The sequence below is a fragment of the Amborella trichopoda genome, chromosome 7 (assembly GCF_054954075.1).
Source record: "Amborella trichopoda isolate Santa Cruz 75 chromosome 7, AtrichopodaSantaCruz75HAP2 v2.0, whole genome shotgun sequence".
Classification (NCBI taxonomy): Eukaryota; Viridiplantae; Streptophyta; class Magnoliopsida; order Amborellales; family Amborellaceae; genus Amborella; species Amborella trichopoda.
In genome coordinates, this window is record NC_142342.1 from 14,967,679 (window position 1) to 14,989,771 (window position 22,093).

The 22,093-nt window shown below is 36.4% G+C and overlaps 1 protein-coding gene across 22 annotated transcripts in view; it reads right to left on the minus strand.

Annotated features, from left to right (window-relative positions):
- Positions 1 to 22,093, minus strand: part of ABCI11 (non-intrinsic ABC protein 14) — a 28,415-nt gene that overhangs the window by 3,460 nt on the left and 2,862 nt on the right. For 2 of the 22 annotated variants that reach the window (XM_088871730.1, XM_088871726.1), the window contains 8 exons: positions 20,087 to 20,166; positions 18,287 to 18,338; positions 18,087 to 18,191; positions 16,757 to 16,822; positions 14,916 to 15,030; positions 14,532 to 14,618; positions 14,355 to 14,403; positions 5,168 to 5,252 (listed from right to left, as the gene is read on the minus strand). In XM_088871730.1, the coding sequence (XP_088727856.1) occupies positions 5,168 to 5,252; positions 14,355 to 14,403; positions 14,532 to 14,618; positions 14,916 to 15,030; positions 16,757 to 16,822; positions 18,087 to 18,191; positions 18,287 to 18,324 (545 nt within the window). In that variant the 5' untranslated portion in view covers positions 18,325 to 18,338; positions 20,087 to 20,166. Of the gene's footprint in view, positions 1 to 4,515; positions 4,736 to 5,167; positions 5,253 to 6,788; positions 7,035 to 14,354; positions 14,404 to 14,531; positions 14,643 to 14,915; positions 15,031 to 15,079; positions 15,242 to 16,756; positions 16,823 to 18,057; positions 18,192 to 18,286; positions 18,339 to 20,086; positions 20,285 to 20,382; positions 21,522 to 22,093 lie in introns of those variants that run through there. The other 20 variants (XM_088871734.1, XM_088871731.1, XR_016059127.1 and 17 more) reach the window with 19 other exon arrangements.

The window sequence follows — 22,093 nt, forward strand, 5'->3', positions numbered from 1 at the left end:
TTTAGGTCTTCTATCACTTTCCCTTTTACTCGACTCCTCATGCGAAGTATGGCGGTGAAAAGAGTTGTACACGACATCCTCTAAGGAAAAATGATCACCATCTTGCCCATGAGTGATGCTCGCAAATTGTTGTGGAGCTGCTTAACTTGCCTCTTGAGATCTTCAATTCCATCATATCTAGCATCACCGAGGCAATCTATGAGATTTCCCCTTCCATGACCCCTTCTTGTTGCCATAGGTTCACAGAAATCACAAACCCCAAGAAGAAAATCAACGAGCCCTAGTGAATCAAAAAGTTCTAGGAAGAAATTAGTAAACCCTAGGCTGAAATCAGCAAATTTTTGGCAGAAATCAGTAAAACATGGCCTAAATTCAGCTAAATCTAGACTTGATTGAAGATATCTGCCCTTTTTGCTCTAATCATGTGCTTTGATACCAATTGATGTGGAAAGAATTTCATGAGGAAGAAAATCCAATAATCTATAGATTGGAAAATAAAAGAGGAAACTAACACGCCTAACTTCAATGGCTCTGCAGAATTCACAAGAATTCAAGGAAACAATGTTTCTAAATAATAACTCAAATCTCTATTCTAAATTCTCCATATAGTCCGCTTATAATAAAACAACTTACTTGGAGCCCAAAAATCCCTAATTCTAATTGAATAGAAGTCCTAATTAAAACAAATTTTGTAATAACATTTTTATCCCTTTACGTAAAACAAAATATTCCAAAGCACTCTAATTACTATTCTATACAACTCCTAAAATCTTACCAATAATATAAAAAACACTGGTGCATACTCCAACTCTGAACTAGGAATAGAAAAAGTAAATAATATAAAAAACTTAATTGCATTGCAATCCAATTTACAAACAAAGGAAATGAAGTTCTAGAAAAAGAGTAAGAGTAGCCCAACCCGATAGAAATTTTGATAGATATACAACGCACATGCAGACAGGTTATACTTAATCATGGTAAATACTCATAACCAATGTTCAAAAAGGCATAGGCGATTTTGGCTCTTAGCCACCTAGGCGGTTTGGTCTCTGAGCCACGTAGGCGCTAAGGCGGGCGCCCAGACCCAAAGGCAGCCTATGTTGTTTTTCTTTAAAAGTTGGATCCCCACACCTCCCCCCATTTTATTGTATATACTATATAATACTAATTCCGAATTAATATTATTTTTTGATTTATCAATAAATTAATAGCTACTATCACATGCAAAAAGCATTTTCGATAAATTAATATTATTTTTCAGTTTACTAATAAATTAATAATTACTGTTACATGCAAAACAACAAGTGGCATAAAAATTCTAATCCTTTCATATATTAATTAAAATGAAATTAATATTCCTTTTTGGTTTACCAATAAATTAATAATTATGAATTAATACTATTTTTTGGTTTACCAATAAATTAATAATTCCTATCACATGCAAAAAGTATTTTTGATAAATTAATAATTACTAGTTAATACTATTTTTTAGTTTACCAATAAATTAATAAATACCATTACAAGCACAAAACATTTCAATATAAAAAGTCTAACCCTTCCATATATTAATTAACACTAAATTAATATTATTTCTTGGTTTACCAATATATTAATAATTATGAATTAATACTTTTTTTGTTTACTAATAAATTAATAATTATTGCTACATGTAAAAAACATTTTCGATAAATTAATAATTACGAATTGATACTATTTTTTGGTTTACTAATAAATTAATAATTACCGTTACATGCAAAAAGCATTTTCGACAACCGGCATAAAAATTCTAATCCTTCCATATATTAATTAACATTGAATTAATACTATTTTTTGGTTTACTAATAAATTAATAATTACTGTGACATGCAAAAAGCATTTTTGATAAATTAATAATACGAATTAATATTATTTTTTAGTTTAAAAATAAATTAATAATTATCATTACATGCAAAAAGCATTTTGGACAAGTGGCATAAAAAGTCTAACCCTTTCATACAAAAATTAACATTGAATTAATACTATTTTTTGGATTATTAATAAATTAATAATTATTGTTGCATGCAAAACGACAAGTGGCATAAGAAGTAAAATTCTTCTATATATTAATTAAAATTAAATTAATACTATTTTTTGGTTCACGAATAAATTAATAATTATAAATTAATACTATTTTTTGGTTGAGGTCAAGGTGGCGCCAAGGCGTCCACCTTTTACACTGCCTAAGCAGGCACCTAGCAAAAGCCTCCTAGGACAGGTTGCCTCGCATTTCAAAACATGCCGCTCAGGCGGCTGGGTGACCGAATTTTCGTTCATTATTCATACCGAATGAATTCCACCAATTTGCTTAAATACATTATACCATCATCTAGTATCAAAAGCCCTCTAGCAGCAAGCATCTTACATTTGACTTTGGCTAGGAATGCAAGAAAGTGCATGCATTTGCTATCAGCTTGAGCACAAGAGATCCCCCTTTAAGAGACCAATTAGGCCAAGAATTTCTTTCCACACTTCTCTAGAAATACCATGTCTATTTTATGTGGCAAAGGAATCCCAATATTTTGGTTCACATTCCAGTAGAAATGTGCAAAGATCAATCATACACAAGATGATACTTCAAAGAACTTCATGTCTATTAGTAGAAGTCACATGGTTGTTCTCCCACATTTTGGATAGAATTCGTGTTACTTTCGACATCCTTTCAAACAAATTAGTACTGCTGAACGAATCTTAAGCAATGTGACACCCTTATCTAGATGTTCAAAGTCTAGAAAATGCATTGTCCTCATTTGTTTTAAAACATAGTCCACCCACCATCAATTTTCTCATGTCACCACATAGGCATCACAGCCAACTGCTCGGCGGTATACAACCAGTTTTTTTAATACTCTTCTATAATCACTAATTCAATGAATAGTGTTTACAAGCAAATCCAAGTGGGTGCGCGTAGGTTTGTTCAGGCATAAATTTTAAAATTGATTAAGAAAGGGAAATAAAATTGTTTAAACTCAAGGCAGTGACTGCAAAATAAATTTATCTACTTATTCATACACCACCAAGGCAGTGAATGTGAAATACTTCAGTAGTAAAATATTGAATAATAATAACTGAAAGTAAAACATAAATTTCTCAAATATAAATTACAGGTTTTAGGATTAAATTTAAATATAACCAATAACATTAAATTAAATGTAAAGAGGAAAAGATAAAATCATACATCTTTGTGGTCCTCGTTACCAAATCCAGTGCAAGTGCCGGCTGAATTAAACTGAATCAATACATGAGACTCAAAATGGATCTGCAAGATGATTCTATCAGATTATTGAAATCAGATAAAGAGATTCAACTGGGAATCTGAGATTGAGTGGATCTAGGGTAGATCTATGTATAAGAGGAAGGTTATTCTGGTGTATGGCAGACACAAGACCTATATGGGGCAGTATGTGGGAGTAATTATGGGTTTGATGAATTAGATAAGATCCTATTGAATTAGGGTCAGACAATTTGAGGGTAGAAATTAGACAGAATATTTGGGCGCCTATGGTTAGAAATGTCTAAATCAGAGGTAACCATGACCTAATTGAGATTTTATAAGGTTCCTGGGGTGGTTTGAGAATTAGGAAATTTTGGGAGCATGAAGGCTTTAGGATTCATGCCAAAGTTTTGGGACACAAGAACAAGGGTTGTGGCTCCCCCAGTTGGACCTTAAGAAGGGGTATTTATAGATTGAGGTGTGGCGGTAGAGTTCCAGATGAATGGTCGAGATTTCTTGATCAAACTACATCAAATGATGGACCAACTTAGAGAGGCTCTGGAGGCTTTAACGCACTTCCCAAAGCAGTGTGGTACTATTTTAACACAAAATCCAACATCGATACAATATGTGCCTGGTTTGGTAAGATGTGCTCGATGCAGAACACTATAAGCCTTTCCAGTACTACTGAAATTATTGGGTTTGTTCAGTAAATTTGCCTTAACTTTTGGACAGTGCATCCTAACTTGGACTGTTGGAAGGCTTATTCAATTCCTTAGAAAATGGCATAGGTTTCATGTTATTTGGGCCAAGTTTGACTAGGGTGAACTTTCGAAAGTTGTAGGGTTTCTGAGAATAATATGGTAGATTGAGACCTTAGGGTGTATGGGAAAGCCTCTATTCGTAGTCTAGGGATTCTGTGGGTGGTCTAGGATAAAATTCCATGATCAATCACAAGAACCAACCACATTTCAGGTGTCTACAACAGCGAAATAATAAAGTTGCCAAACTAGTGCAGAGGCCGATTAGATCCACGTATCTTCAACCTGCAATAATATTGTTAATGCTTACAATCTCAAAAAGAAATAATAGTGTTACTCTCCATTTCTTCCATATGATTTGATGGTGCCAATTATATTTTGATGGTCTTGTGATAGTAAGAATGTCATCCAGATTGCTTTTAGACCATGCTTCACAAGCAATAGAACACCGAATTGAAATGCAACTTTATGCAAGAGAACCATCTTTTGATAGGATGGATTAACCTTCAACTCAGTTAGTGGGGAGACTTTAGGCTTCTAAACTTTGAGTTCGAGGCCATGTCCTGTTAAACAGAGCTCATGTAGCAATGTCATCATCATCATCAAAGCCTTTTTCCAACTATTTGGGGTCGACCACACAAATTCTGGTCCGCCATTCTGCTCTATCAAGAACCATACCTTTAGTGAAGCTATAAGTCTCCATATCTTTTCTCACTACTCCCAACTGTCATTCACAAAATGTACTTTCATTTATTTTCATGTATAAACTCTTTTTGCTATTATTTACTGTTGAGAACAGATTGCTGCTCTTGAAGGTATGTACTTGAAATTAAGGAAAGACATCAAACAGGAAACTTTTTTCTGTAAAACCGCTTCACAAATTGAGCAGTTCGGATCTGAACCAGAACCAAAATTTGTCTCTTTAGTAGCCGAATGTTTTTCTTTACAATATTACAGGACATTGGACTTGAGATATTATAGCAATAACAGCAATGAACAAGTAGGATTAGTTTAGCCAAGCTTTGGTACAGTCAGAATGGACAACAAACAATTTAATAGATTAATTTATGTAATGGGCGTAGTTAAATGTGAAAATAAAGCAAATAAGAGCTACCTAATGAGGTTCAATGAGAATCAAATATTTAAGGGAGCTTACTTTAAATCATGGCTAACAATAAGTATTGTCAGATTTTTCTTCAAACTCCTCAACAGATCCACAACATCAGCCCGAGCTTTCCAATCTGAAATGTGTGGAAGAAAGTAGGTAAAACAAGGATACACTAAATGGCAACTAAACCAGTAACCAATATACTAACTAAATCACCAATAAGTGAACTAAGAAGTACCACAAGGAACCTAAATTAATATCCAATTAATTAACTAAAACAAAACTTGCATGGAGAAAGGTGATCTAAAGGACATCCGAACTGTTCATAAGAAGAGTCATAAATTCAGTGTCTTTCTTAAAATCAATTGTGGATCCAAAGTTTCAAATAAATTTGCATCCTTATCCACAAGATTTGGTTGATTTAGTGCATGGAATATGACATCACCAAAACCAAATGAATTACATTTTTCACAAATTCGGGATCTATTTACACAAGATAGAGGCAACAAGTCTCCACAACAAAAAAAAAAGAAAATTCCTTCTATTCTAAAGAGAAACCAGATTTTAAGAAAGGATATTTTCCAAATATTTGACCAAACATTTAAACAAAGTAAACTGCAATCATGAGTTTGAATTTCTTAACGAGAAAAAAGAAATTGCATCCTTTGACTGACCCACAGAAACACAACCACATAAGGCTCAGTGTAGACAGCACACAATTTTTCTCAAGCTCTCAGCTATTACTACATTCAGGGTCTCAAAATTGCCCTACAAAAGTGTCGTTGCAATTCACTAGCTAGTCCAGCAAAAACTTTTGATCAAAAGCATGCTTAGACATTTTTTTCCCAGATTGGTAAGGATTTCTTAGACTTCAACTGATGGCTAGTCTATGTTCTAATATTCAATTTACATGCCTCAAGAGTAAAAAACGAATTATACATTGAAGAATAGTACTAAGGACTTCATGTCCATCTTCCATGAGAAAAGGTTTTCCATATAAAGCTTGGAAGATTTAAAAGCCTAATTCAACATGTGAGACAAGCAACCACGCATACTACATAAGTCTAGATGCATACAAAATACATGACAAACTGATGATATTGTTCCCATAAATAATAATTTTGATCTTGCTCACAAATTCTGAAAAACTATGGATAAGTGCTTGTTGGGACATGCAGACCTAATTAACATAGAAAATGGACCTCAATTAATTGATTGATCTTGCATATGTGCCTACGTGCCATGACCTCAATTAATTGGATTGATCTTGCACATGGGCCTAAGTGCCATATTCAATGTAACCACCATCGATGCCCTCTAGAAGCGACACTTATTGGTAAAACTTACTTAGCCCTTTTTGTATGCACTCATTATTACTGATAATTCACTATTACAACAAAAATAACAACTATAAAGATTTATTATTGTTGCTTATTTGCATCCTCATAGATTTATTTACAACAAAGTCTTTGTGAGATTTCCACTAGTTAACCTCTTTCAAATTCTATATCGTTTAATGTTGTCCCCTTACTGTATTATATCAAAATAATGTCGTAGTAACAAAATTTCTGCCTTCTGTACAAAATGGGCCAATACATACATAATAGGCCAAACCATGTACAACATAAAAAGAAGAAACATGTGCAAAATGAAAAGATGAAAAATCAACCTTGATCATGGATGTTGCATAATTCCGGGCACAGGAGGGAGATCTTGAGATTCTGTTATAATGCCCCCTACATAGGTGGTCTGTCTGCTACTTCGTTGGCTTCTCTCCAGGTATGTTGGAACTTGGAAGATAATTTGGAGAGTACTGCTCAGTTCAAAGATTTCATCAAAGCTTCCTCCAGATTCCAGGGAAATTAGAACACCTCTTTCCCCAATTTATCACATTCACGAAGTCTCCCTGTACCACCTGTGAGGAGCAACATGACCTATTGAACAACTTGAGCCCAGTAAGGACGACCTTCGCCTCAGCTACAGTCACAATAGTGTTACCCATCGAATCTTAATGCATGCATACTATAACTGCTTCACTGTTTCTAAAGACCACCTACTACGGCCCTTTCGGATAACCATGATAGGAACCATCAACCATCAAAGTTGAACACATCTATTTACTAGGAATTATTGTTTGGACAATACGAAGGGACTTGGTCCGTGGTGCTGCTGCTGATGATGGAAGAGTGTAATATTATCTATTTAATTTATCAAAGGGAGAACATGGTACATATTTCTCAGTTCTCAAGGATGTTAGTGTAGGTTGGAATTGTAATGAGCTGCATCATTTAAATAACCAAAGGAAAATAAGCTGCATTATTTTCGCCTTTTGGTCAAGTACTCTGTTGAGGGAAGAACTCGTATGCTCACAGGACTTCAATGGGGATGTGTACAAGGTCAGGAATTCATTGTGTTTTATGTTTCATGAATGTGGTTCCAGTATTATAGCGATCAACCTTCTTGGACCCCAGTTTCAGTTCAGTCTCTGGGTCCAAAAACTGCATCCTTTCCGTAATTTTTTCATTTGTTATCCTAACAACATGTCATTCTCCTTCAGCTATCCACTGCTCCACAGTATTGGGTTGCATTTTGTTCATTCTCTTTTTGTTGGGATGGTAAGCTTGGGACTGCAAATCTGAAATCCAATGGTTTGTCCTAAGGGCTCTATACTGGTGGTGGTTGGAGATCGGGATCAGAGGAGATGTCTGAAAAGTGCAGTTACACAGTGGCAGACTCACTTATTCATGAATATCTCACAAAATACAAAATGCTTTTTGAGAAAAACAAAATACAAAATGTTTTGAGTTGAAATCTTGTGTGGATAAACTACATGCAAAGTCTTTTGAGTGTTTGAAATTTGTCTGAAATGTGATATCCCATCGTTAAGAAACAGCTCGAGTAAGTTCCATGTTTTCTACGACCCTGTAAAACAGTACCACAGACAATAGATTTAGAGTGAGAAACTGGCACTGTGTGCCATTGCACAATCCAGATCCTTCTAGGATCGTAAGCCTGCACAAAAGGAGGTTCAAGGGAGAGTCTAACTGAACTTAAGGTCCATACTCCCTTTTTATGCGTGGTTAACCAAATATGGTGAACAGTTCCTGGAGCAGACCCCCAAGATAAAACTGTCCTTGCCCTGAGTTCCTCACTCATTTAACAGGGTACATCACACCACCTTTTAACTTCCAGGAGGTCCTTTATTCTTCCTTGTTAGTCCTGGATGCATGAGACACTTGGTCCTCCATGCTCCTCCGAAGAGACAAGCGGCTTCCCTAGCTTCATGCACTACCTAACTCTTGGTATACTAGAAACTCTTACCACTTCTCGACCAACCACTTTTACAGAGGTCATTCTTCTTTTGAGAACTGAAAGGAGGAGGAACTCAAGAACTTATGTGTTGGGAGTTGAGACTACCTTTGATTTCACCAATTGTCTACAAAGGTGGTAGTAGAAGTATGGGCAAATCAGCATTTATCTGTTCATCCAAATAGTAGGTTGATACTCTCTCTTAGATGTGGAAGATGTAAGTCCCTACAGGACAAGGTATAAACAGTAGGAAGTGAATTACCCTCAAAAGGCTTTCATCCTGGCAGGAGTAGCCCTATCGCTGTTTGGGTACTAATCTAACATCAATCTGGACATCCAAACAGTGTGTTAAGTCACACCGCTGGAGATGGGAGCTCCTTCCCAAGGAAACCCACCTGTTAAGGAAACAGCACTTATATGTGTTTCCAGCTGGGCAGTAACCACTCCAGTGGGAGCAGTGTTCTTTTTTTTTATGAGTTAACAGTTGTATTGATAGTAGGAATGAAAAGTACAAAGTTGGACCGCCTGAGAAAACCAGGGGTTATAAACAGCAGAAAATGCCTATCCTCTGTAAGGGAGCTCTATACAAAAATACCCCTAGGCAGAGGGTATAGAACAAGAGAGATGAGGAGAGGGGGACGCAAACCCCAGGAAGGGGGTCTGACTGAGTTTACAAAAATGGTCAGCCAATAGCATTTGAAGCACCCACCTTGGCAAGAGAGTCTGCTACTTACTGTCGCAATATATGTGTCTCCAAGTTATCGTGAGTCCTCTACTCACATGAGAAATTTCATCAAAAATGTGGATCAGGGGCCAGGGACAATTGGCCCAAACAGAACCCAGGATATGAAATTGTTGGAATTCCCTTCAACTATTAGTGATTGGCCCCAGGAGTTGTCAAACAGTTTGAGACCCTCAAGCAGAGCAGTTGCTTCTGCAGTTTGGGAGTCTGAATGGCCTATGAACTTCGAGAAGGAAGCCAAAGTCGACCCTTCGTGGTCTCTAAGGAGGCCTTCGATGTCTGTGGGGCCAGGGTTGCCAAGGGAGCATCTATCGAAATTGAGTTTAGCACGGCCAGGCTCCGGAGGTCTCCACAAAAAGGCTTGGGGAATGCTTTGGTGGGGCATAAAGAGTAGGACATGCCAATGTCAGTGGAATGCTGAAGAGGGAAATCCTTTGAACAGCTAATGGTTAGTAGCCAGAAGATTACCGCGCCTTTGATCCTATCGAACAGAGCGACAGTGGTGAAATACTGTCCACGAAATATTTGATTATTGCGTTCATAGGAGGGCAGCCATAGAAGCCTTCCACAGTAGAATGCGTGAAGAGGGCCAGGGATAGGGGTGGGGGAAGGAGACGAGGAGGGGAATGTTACTGGGGGTCACCAATTGCCATTGGAAGAGTTAGAGTAAGGAATCCCATAGGGAGTGGGCTATGGGGCAGTGTATGAAAATATGGGGTTTGTTTCCTCGGCTTCTCGGCACACTGCGCTCCAGTGGGAGCAGAGTTATTTATGAGTAGTGCACAATCTAAGCCATACTGAGGACTCCAACCTCTAAGGCCACAACCTTATACTCGTAACTCCAATTTGAATGAATAACCACTAGTTCCAAAGCTATTGACGAGCTCCAACACATCAACACCATCGAAATGATTTTGCCTGTCAAAAAAGTACAAGGAGATAAAAAACCAAACACATAATACCTAACATCTCTAAGGTGGTGGTTGGTCTGAATTTATCCACAACTACTGGTGGAACAAGTCAAATGAAATTTAACACAAGGAAAAAGGGGTGTCTTGTGGATCTCAATTATTAGATCCAGAGCTTCACCAAAGGTTTGCACGTTTCTTCTTTTCAATAAAGATCTCTAGGGCTTACCCAAGGCCTCTCTTAGGATGTGGCAAACACTTAAACATCAAAAGACTATTCTCCCTTTGGCAAGAGGGGACCGACTTTCCATGTTCAAAGACCTGAAGAACAGCGCTCCTTACCCAGCCTAGGAAAGTCATTAAGGACAAAGTGTGCACCATCTTACTATTGGCTGAAAATTCAGTTTTACAGAGCCATCAGACAATCCCTTATCTCAGGCATGTCCAGTCATGCAGGGCCCTCGCTATTCCTCAGAATACACCAACACATACATCATGGCTATGGCTCCTGTTGATCATCTTTCTCTACAGTTGCACAATCTCCAAAAATCCAATTGGCGGCAACTATCCATTAGTGATTCTCCATAGAATGTCTGCTATGATAGAGTTAATAAGTGAAAAGCATCAAAAAAGACATTGATGTTCTACATGGTATCTGGAGGGATGGCATCTCAACAATCCTATTCTCTATGATCTACTGTCTGTTGTATTTCCATATGTGATCCTTGAGGCCCCAAGAATGAATGAGAGAGAGAGAGAGAGAGAGTTTATGAATTTCAAAAAGAACACTATAATCAAATTCTTGAGACCATGAAATTTATATAATAAAAAGAAAGCAAAGCAAAAAAAATTTATTAAAATTAAATATTTTATCAATGCTTTCTTTGAGAAGTAAAGCAAATTAATGAATTGTATTAATCATAGTTACCAGGAACGGGAGCAACAAGAGCTCTGGGATCGGGAGCGGGACCGGGAGTGGGAGCATGGAGCGAGGTAGGCTCGAAGATCCGTGGTTGGAGAAACGAGGTCCGTACATGGTCAGGACAAGGGATCGAGATCCCTGACTTTCAGGGAGCGCATTCCATATCTTCATAGGAGTGAATTCTTTACTAAATGGGATCACTTTCCTCCACGATATGGATCGAGGTTCCCGAAGTTCACTTATCAACTATATTGTAACTAGGGAGCGAATTCCATTGAACGATATTATTAACTTTTTTCAAATTCACAAACCTAATATCAATTTGAACAAAATTCACCTCATTGAAATTCTGTTTAACATTTTGTTGTCATTAGAGTATGATCTTACACATAGCAATAACAGAAATCCAATACGGTGATGCAATACCTAAGTCCTCAATCCCATGTTAACAATTGTAATGGAGGGTGACAAAAATAATTATCACTATAAAAAATTAATCATGTGGGTCCATTACAAAAATTGCACACCTACCTACATTGATCTGCCTACTACGCACACGTCCTCATTTTTGGCACAAATCACTTGGATCGAGCGACTCCCACTCAAAAATCAATTGACAATTAATATAAGATTGTTGTGATAGATTATTTCAAAAAGGAAATGCCACAATATTTAAGTTCTCCTTTGCAAAGAAGAAAGAGGAAAGACAATGCCATATTAATTCTCAATCGCTCTCCTCTGTCAAATATTGCTAAGGGTTCAAAGACATATACATGAAAGAGACTTCACATTTCCACGCATACATGTTATTCCATCATCCATAAGGCAAACTCATGTGTAGCTCGATTTGGTTGACAAACACTCAAGCGATAGAAGTCCTTCAGAAGGTAGACAAGACCTAGTGAACTACCTCCAAGGAAGTTGAGTATATTGACATTCTTCAATTGAACCATAATGCAACTGTTTTATATCTCCTTCCATCTCCTTGCTTCTCTCCTCGTCCTCTCTTTTATTGCCTTTCTTTAAAATTATACATAAATCACGATTCACAAGGTGTGTAAAGTTGTGAATTGTATAATATGTAAGAAATCATGGAGTTCAAAAAGTTTCTAGGTCATAAAATTTGGAGGTCCACACTCAATTGTATATGAATAAAAAAATTTGTCGGTGAAACTCACTCCCAAATTAGAGGATACTCGATTCTACGTAGGTGCAATCGCGGTTCCGCTTACTCATAAAACCATGATCTTTGGCAAAGGGATCTGGATCCCATTCGATGGGACTGAGTTCCCCAATTTTCCGAATTGAGATCCTAAATATCAAGGAATCGCCCGGAATCGAGATCCCATATCTTGGAGCGCGGGATCGAGCTTCCGGAGCGGAAGCGCCCCCTCCTTAGAAGATTCCGATAATTATGGTATTAATAATAAAATGAGAGAAAATAGCAAGTTAGTGTCAAGATGAACTCATCCAAACAAAGTATAAAAAACAGTCCCCAAATAGACTACTGTATATATAATGGTACCTGACAAACACTAACAAAACTATATTATACAAATTACAAAGTATACTAATTTTAGATAAAAGTCACACATCAATGGTACAAAGTATAATAATTTTCATCCAAACAGGCCCTTAATGAATGATGAGAAACCTATGCACTGGAAGACTGTCCCTTAGGATCACCACCCACTAGACGAGGATCAAAATCATAAGAACCTCAAATGAACATGCAAGCCTGAGAAGTTTCCTTAATAAAATAAAATGAAGTGAAGCACTAAGTTGGTAATTAATTTTATGAAGGCCATTTGTGATGTAGACATGATACTATAAGTGGACCACAGCAAGCCTGCTGTGAGCCTATGAGATTTGACTGAAATATCCGTATGCACAACTAATAATGGTGAATAATCACTACGATTGATTCAAAGGTGTGTAAAAAGAGACGGGACTATGCTGCTTAACATGCTTTACATAACATAATACAGTGTATAGGATCAAGGCATCTTAAGCTAGGACACAAGCAAAACATGCAGATGGACCCACAAACTATGTTTCTTTTTCCTTTTTCTTTTCAACTGATAATGGTTACAATAAATATTAAAGTCTCATAACTAGAAGAGCCAGAAACATGCGCAAAGCATTAAATTCTTTTTAAAATTTTCTATATAAGGAACATAGTTTTTCTATATAAGGAACTAGTTACTTAGTGCTTTCTTTACTGTAACACCCCCTTTATGTATTTCTTTATATTTTAATAAAACATTAAATGTGGATAATTTAATAGATTAATTCTATTGGTGGGAAGTTTATCATCTAAATAGAAACAGCTCGTGGAGGAACGTTTATGGCACTACATGCAACATTTATAAAATGCCAAAAGAATTTGCGGTGAGATAGGCTTTTGGTTCAATGGTTGGATGGTTAAGAAAGGAGACTTGTATCTAAAAGGTACATATTTCTATTCCCCCTATTACTTATTTTTGCTCTCTCCAGCCAACTATATTTCTTCTCGAGGTGGAAACTTCATCTAGATAGTACTTAAACGCTTATGTTTCTCCTACTTGGAAACCTCCCTCCCATCATGTATGAATCTAATCGTACTCGGAAACCCACATAAAAGTGAACTTACCTACTACCAAGCGCAGTTCCAAACTGCACACAACACAAACTTTTAGAAAAAAGCTTCCAACAAAATTGGAGTACTTAATCAAAGCACAAGCAAAAAAAAAGAAAAAAAGGCCACACGCATATAGATAGGGAGGACAATAAGAACTAAGAACCAACTATACGAGCTCAGAAACATCAAGCTATAAATTAGCTTGGACGCCATGCGCAGATAAACAGTAAGGGAGGTCCTCACATATGCACTAGTGTCCAATCACTATTTATGGTAAGAATTAACTACATAGCCCAGTCTAAAGAAGGAACCCTGGCAAAAATTCCATCCTTGAGAAGTTAGAACCAAAACCAACAGAAGAAAATATATACGCCAGAATGTGTAAGCTTGTATTAAATTAAATCTCATCCACAAAAGCAAGCTAGTACAAGAGTGAGGAATGAAAATGAGGTCGAGTATGCAGACTAGTGCATTCAGTTGGGTTATATGTTTCATTTGATATGCTTTTTCTCTTGGTAAGTTGGTCACTTGGTATGTTATAGTCTTTCATCTCATGCAGAAGATGATCGTGTGGAGAACTTGTACCAGATAAGTGTGATATGATGTCAACTAATTTTCATATATTTTCACTAGAGTACATATGAAACTAGAAGTTTAACAATCATTCAGTCCTTATGAAAAAGCTTTGTAATACTGAAAGGCAGAAACAAAAAGCATGGATGCATCTTAATTACCAAGACCAGCAAGGGGCTCATCCAGCAGCAATAAATCTGGCATGCGTACCTGACAGTGCATAAAATACATATCATATTTACAAAATCTACGTATGGAGAAATACCAAAATTAGCATCCCAAATCATTAAACAATGTAAGCTGAAAGCCTTTTGATAATATTCAAAATATAATCATACTAATTGAACTGCGAGTGCAAGACGCCGTTTGAAACCACCACTCAGAGATTGTGGATCTTTTTCCATGGAAATCCCAATCAATCCAACCTATCATGTGAATTATATTAGTGCCTGTACAGAACAAATAAAGAATTTAATACTCATGAAACTATGAGAGGGGTGGATAAAAAGGACTAAACATATCTAGGTGTTGAAAGTGCATAAGAGTTCAGCTATACTGAGTTTCACAATTACATAAAGGATGGGAATAATTCAAATAAGCATGCATCGTAATCAGGTAATACCACACATCCTAGAATGCATAATCAAAGTAAATTAATGGCATAAAAGAAATTTGCAACATGGAACAGCTACAACTACACATTTTGTGAAAGAGCTCCATACCGAATAAAAAGCACTTTCAAGCCTTAGAGCAAGTTGTTGTCTCAGAGGTAAGCCCCCACTGTGCTTTGGCCAACCAAACGTGACTGCTTCAAGCACGGTATCAGTTAAGAAGTACCTGTTATAAGTCGTGCCAAATAGCAATTCAGCAAGCAAAAGGAACAGCTGAAGCTATCACAATTTATCTCTAGGATCTTGACAAATAATTTTGAGTAAATATATCAGCATAAATCATATAACCAGTGTTATCAGAACCGGACAGGTGGCTGAATAGGTGAGGGCAACGGTCCAGTCAGACTGGCCAATTCGGAATGGTTCACTAGTCGGACCTGTCACACAATTTAAAAAAAATGAAAGAATGAAGACATAAAAAAATATGAAAAGAACAGGAAAATATAAGATTTCAAAAAACAAAAAAAATTGGAAGGAACAAAAATAAAAATATAACATGGGGAAAAAAAAATATATATGAAACAAAGTCAAACTCCCCAAGTTCATAAACTCCACATCTCCAAATCTCCACCCATGGAAAGGTACAAAACTACAAGGATAAATATTTTCTATACTCTATAGCTTCATTAAAGTATTAAACAAAAAAATAGCCAAAAACCGAAAATAAAGTACAATATATCAAGGATAATTTGAACAAAAAAAAACGAAAAGGAAAATAAAAAACCAAACCTAATATTTATTTTTAAAGCATGCATATAAGGCTTTCTAAAAAGCAAAAATAAACAATAACGAACCTAATAATGACAAAACAACCATTAAAATCAACAAAAGAAACACTATGTTGCATCGATTTGAAAAGAAAAAATCGTTTATAGAAAAACCCTAAAAAACCAAAAAAATTGTTCTATCATTTTCTAATCATTAAAAAAAAAAAAAAAATAGAAAATGGTTTAATGTACTTATTTGGGACTTCAAATGGGTGGGTTTATATATGCCAGAATCTTCAACGAAAGTGGCCGGAAAAATAGGCCTAGGATTAGAGAGTTTTTGGGTTGAGAGGGGAAAGAAAATTTGCCAAATTATCTCTCTCTCTAAGAAATAGGTTTTTAAAACCCTAAAACCCATCCTTCCAAGCCGAAAGACCAAACACCCTAGCGAAATGTAGAAAGACCAAAAAAACCACCTAAAAATGTGGTTAAATGAATAAAAAGTAAAAAAGTGGCAGAAAAGTATATCTACAGGGCTATTGGGACCAGCAGGTTCAGTCTCGAACCACTGAACTAACATCCTAGTCCAGGGGGGCAAACCGGACTGGACTAGTTACAAGTTGGCTGGTCCCCAGTCTGGACTGGCCGGTCCAGTCCTGTTCTAATAACCTTTCATGTGACTTGATAACTCGGCAAAAAATATGTCAGTAATGTAGGTTACTCTTAGCTCAATACTTCCCAATTCTAGATATCGACACAACCCTATTACATAGGTCTATATGAAAGCAATAGGAATTGCAAGAACCAGACCAAATGACCCTTATTCTTCGTAAAAGAACAAAAGATGGCAAGTAAAGAGGCATGAACATGCTTCAAAAGTCTTGCTTAGAATTAATTTGATTTTTAGGGCCCAACGTGGGAGGAGTGATGTTCTTGGATCTCATCTATCGATGGAAATATGTTGATATTAAAACTGCAAGTTGCAAATTATTGGGGGTTCTTACAGATTTGTGTATTAAACTGCTGCCACATGCAAATTAAGAAAAACCATGTTATCAAATTACGGCATAGACAATACATAACTAACACATCTCATATAAGGGTTAAAAAAGTGACTGGTTTCTCATGTTATTGTGAAATATCAGTTCGTGAAATAGGTGGAGAAAGATCATCATTTCACCCAACTGCTTCGGAAAGTAGTGGAGGCAAATATAGTTATTTTTCTCACCATCAGCCATATGTAATGAGACACTGCCAAAGAAAATTAGAGTTCAGTACACTCATGGGGGGAAATTTATCATTGTAATCTCAGAATAAGTTTGCTTTCTATAGAGGAATGGTATACAAATATTCTTTTTTAAGCCACTGAATCGCACAAGTTGGGAAAGGATCACCACTACCATAATTTCATGACATTTAATGATAAATGGGTTCTTTAGTTTGTATGTGGAAACATTGAATAAATAAACTATTAAAAGTCCCAATTTCTTTCTTGCTGAATTTTTCTTCTTCTTCAACAAATGAGGAATTATCCCTCGTACAACAAGGGGCAGCAAGAACAATACCCAAAACAACAAACTTTGTTTATTCTTGAGACTATGTCTCCGGATATTCATCTGAAAGCACTCATTTCTTTTGTCATCAGTTAGCAAGTCTAATTTGAACTTTGGATGAATGACCACCATATTATTCCATATGTTGGGAGTAGGGATAATATTTAATAGTAGAAAAACCAAAACAGATAGGGGAAATCAGTATTAATCTAGTGTTCCTTCAATTCTATTGTATCAATTATCATTTCAACGATCAGCTCCTCCCATAATGATATCCATACTACCTAGTGTCGTCATGATATCAGCCAATTTCATTCTTTTAACTAGCTGAGGAAGAATTTGCAAATTGATAAGACCAGGTGGACGAATTTTCCATCTCCAGGGAAAAACACTATTATCTCCTATTAGAAAAATCCCTAATTCCCCTTTTGGAGCTTCTACTCTCGCATAGAGTCCTTGTTTCGACAATTCAAAAGTGGGAAAAGATACGATGGATTTCCAGTCCAACATGTCAGACAAGCCCATCCAGTCCCATCCTTGTGTCTTTGGTTATAGCATGAAGGAAACTGGTTCTAAAAGTACCTCTTAGAATTTATGAAGGGAATCCAATTCATTGTGATTGGATAAGATTGTCTCAAGTTTAGAATTATTTTCCACTGAGACCTTCAGTCAATCTTAAACACACCTAACCATGTGATAAAGAACAGCATTCCATATTTTCCAAAAAACAAATTGACAGTTAAGTTGTACGCACTGATATATATGAGGTTCCATATTTTCCAAATATTATATAGGTGAGTTTCCCATGTTAGTCAATGGCAGATAATTATCGTGCCAGTGATACAGCACCGAAATCCAAGCTCAGCAGAAAACACAAAAATGAACAAATCGTAGATAGCTGAAACAATAGAATATTAGTTTGAATATTTGTACCTCTCAGGGAACTGGAAAACAATGCCAACCTTTTCTGATGATAATGTTTCAGGGGGTTGGTTTGGCTGCCCATCATTCCCATATTTCTGAATACAAATGAACCCAGATGTGGGCTTAGACAATCCAGCAAGGATCTGGGAATATAAAACCAAAAGAAGTATGATCAGTGTCTATTGCATCATTTCGCACACACATACAAACACAAACAAGCATGCATGGAGAAAGCAACCTGCAAGAGTGTAGTTTTTCCACTTCCACTCCTTCCATAGATCAAGCCCAAGCTGCAATAGAAAGTAACCATGAGCATACCACTCACTAAACCACTTTTATTTCAGGAGAGCACCTGAAGTTTTCATTAAACAATTTGTGACAACGATGAAGAGAGCTGTGCAATAGTTTGTATATTATGTCTGTCTATTGTTTTGGATCATACTTTGCTCAGCCATAATCTCATTATTCTTTAGTTATCAGTTGTAGACATCCATGACCCATATTTCAGACACTTCATATTTATGTAAGCAGCCCATAAAGTCTATTCCTTCGTTTTCTAGTCATGAGAATACGTTTTCGTATCTGTTAATCAGGTGACTACATGGTATCTCTAGGATGTTTGAAGAAAATTTTCTAGGCAATCAAGTTTCAGTGCATAGAAAATATTCAAATCATAAAATTCTACTTAATTTGCATGTCTTAGGTCAAAACATAGTTACCGGATCTCCCAACCTAGGTATTAATCAAGCACCACGATATTGCTCTAGTGAATCTCCATGGGATCGCGATTTTTAAATTTTGGAATCTCAATCCCCACATTTTAAGATAGCTCCTAGTTGTTCGAAGGGGCAACAAGAGGCTAAAAAGACTGTCCATTTGGAACCTAATTGCGACCATACCATATACCCAACTAATGCTTTTGGATGCTGTAAAGTGTAAAGTTATAAATAAAGGAGCTCGATATGCTTTTGGCGGTTCTAAAGTGGCAAATTATAAATAAAACAAATTTTAATTTATTAAAAGATTAGCTCCCTTGTATTATTGTCAATTGTCCTGATATTCCTCATCATTATATTTTCTGGTGTTATTGTTACACAAACTACATCTCAAAGGAGCATAAAAATATTATTTACTAGTTAAATAAAACTTAAATCAATAAATAATTATTTTCTATTGCCCCTTTAACTGTATTTTATGGGATTGTTGAGTTTTTTTATTTTTAATAAAATACCTAATTTTCCTAATATTTCTATTTTATTAATTAAATTATTGTAAGGATATGCTCCTGAGCTAGGGAGGTTCTGGCATGTGACATCCCCTCACTCCAACACCCACTACCGCTCACTCTCTCCTGCTTCCAACAACTATGAGTCACAGTTTGGCCATTGTTCATATCCAAGTATAAAGCAGATTCTCAACAGAGCTTGCACGACTGGTTGAGTATCAAGCATTAACCAAGAAAAACCCGATGAACAGCAAGTGTAAGACCCAATATGGTGAAACTGGATGAGTATTGAGTAAGACCTAACATCGTTTCCTCAAATTTCATGTGTATGTCAGAGTTCAAAGAAAAGAGTTGCAGATCTGATATAAATTCATATATTTTTTATGATCACAATGTCGATCTGAGAATTTTGCGATATGAGTCAGAAAAGAAAACATAAATTAATTCTAAAAGTGGTTGATCAGATGTAAGCAATCCCTGTTAAAAACAATGGGAAAATTAGTTTCACAGTAATGACAGCAGCAAAATTGACATGTCTGAGGATATACAACTTGTTGATATATCCTTGAATTGTATCTGAGCCTCAGCAAAAGCTAAAGGACTTTAAATTGAGCCACTTTTCAAGTCGAGCGAATGAAGCTGAGCATCAATTTATATGAGAGAATTTGCCTTGTACTGGAACTAAGGGTTATGATCTCCCACAGGATATTTAAGCTTTTAGAACAAGAAATAGTTGTAAAAAGTGAAATGCAGGTAATAAACCCCCTATAGGGCAAATACTAATATTAGAAAATCAGGCATTTTCTTAATCACCTTTTCTCTGGCAGAGAGAGGCAAACTTCATTTAAAAGATTGTGCTGGGTCCCAGGAGGTCGATAACTTACATCCTTGACCTTCAACAAACCAGTTCAAATGGCATATACCTTCAGTATCTCAACCAAAAATATCTTGATGCAAAAGAGAAATGCATAGCCATAGATAACAATAGGGACACCAAGGAATTGGTATACACTGCACAGAATTGCAAACGGTGTTATATGGCCAGTTCAATAGAGAATAGTAGAAACTAATAAGTGTAAGAAAACTTGGTGACTCCAACTCGGACTTGCCTAGGTTACTCAGCAAGCTGCTAAGTCTGGAACCACACCGTTCAAGTCTGGGGTTTCCAATATTTCATTATTTTTCTTGTTTGGACTCGGCCGACACTCTAACAGACATGGCCGAATCTGTCATACCTGACTCTTACACGGTACCCCGCAAGTCACAACCTGAGTACATGTCTCTCAACATTGGTTTGAAACAAACAGGTAGTGTCAATAAGATGAAATAATCTCAAAAGATTAAAAAAAAGATTAAAAACAAAAAATAAAAAAACAGTTCTAGTCTTCCACATCAAATATCTCAAATAATTCTTGCAAGGAAATATAACTTCAACAGTAAAAGGAAGGAGAACCATTTCATGACTCTTCTTAAAAGAAAGAAAAAGTGAATGAGTTCAGAAATGAAAAAATCAAACATACGCATTGCCCTTATCATTCGAATTAAGAAGAAACCAAAGTGCTGATAATGATGCAAACCTGAACGGCAAAACATTAGTGGGAGACATGCAGATTATCAATGATGAATTTTTAGTAGAAGTGGAATAAGTAGTGGAAGTGAAGGTCCTTAAAGCATCTAAAATTAGTGGATTTTGATGATATACATTGTACTAACTGGGCAAGATTTGGAAAGGAGTTCAAGTTTTACTCAAACTCGTACTTCCTACCAAACTGGTATACTATCTCTAAAACCACTCCCATGTAAATTCCAAGATCTGTGTATCGTATTGCACCACTAACCAGGAAATATCTTCGATGAATGGTCCTATGGCAATTTGGGAGGGGCAGGTATTGGCAATGTCATAAGAAATAGCATAACTGCCACATTCTTTTTTTTTTTTTAGGGCCATCTAGCAATGCAACATGGACTGCAACAAATGCGAAGTCCCTCCTTGCAGGTCAAGCTGTTTGATCAGTCATGGGGCTCCTCATTGGCAGTTGAGAGAGACTCCAAGAATGTTATGAATTGGACAAACAGGATGTCCACTTTGCCCTGGAGTTTGAAGCAGGTTTTGGAAGAAGTCATTGAGCTTAGCGGCTTGCCAGCTTCCTACAAATATGTTTCCATCACATGGCGAGAGGCCAATGCAAAAATGGATACCCTTGCAAAAGAGGGGGCTTCCCCAACCAAATTTTTAAATTTTCCACCCACAGTTGTAAAGGTGTTTTCTGGGTTCTTTCATGTACCTTTTCTTTCCCGTTTTGGCCTATAACGGTAGAAGTTTGAATTTTAATATAAGGAGTTACTTTCTCTTACAAATAAAAAGAGTGGATTCTCATCATTGTACATTGGGTGTAGTTTGCATAAGGCTGAGGCCCTAAACAATCAAAGTAAGGCGCAACCTGAAATAGTGCCAAAAGATGTTATTTTAGTGATGGCTTGAGAATTTATTTTCATATCTAAGTATAAAATTTAATTATTCAAATAGTGTAGATCGAGCAGATCTATAAACATTTCATAATCTAGAAAATTAACAATCAAAAAAATGCATTACAAGGTGAACTATTTCCAAGACTTAAAATCCTTTTTTTCTCATGTTCATACATCTTGAGGTCGAGATGATCGACGTGAGGATTTTTGGGCATTGAAACAACCTCTTCTAGTGGATTTTTAAGGTGCGCCTAAATTTGAGTGTTCAGGGCATCACCCTTATATAAACTTTTTCCTTGTACATATCAGAGCAGCTAATTGGTATGCCACTCAAATTGAAAGAAATGATAA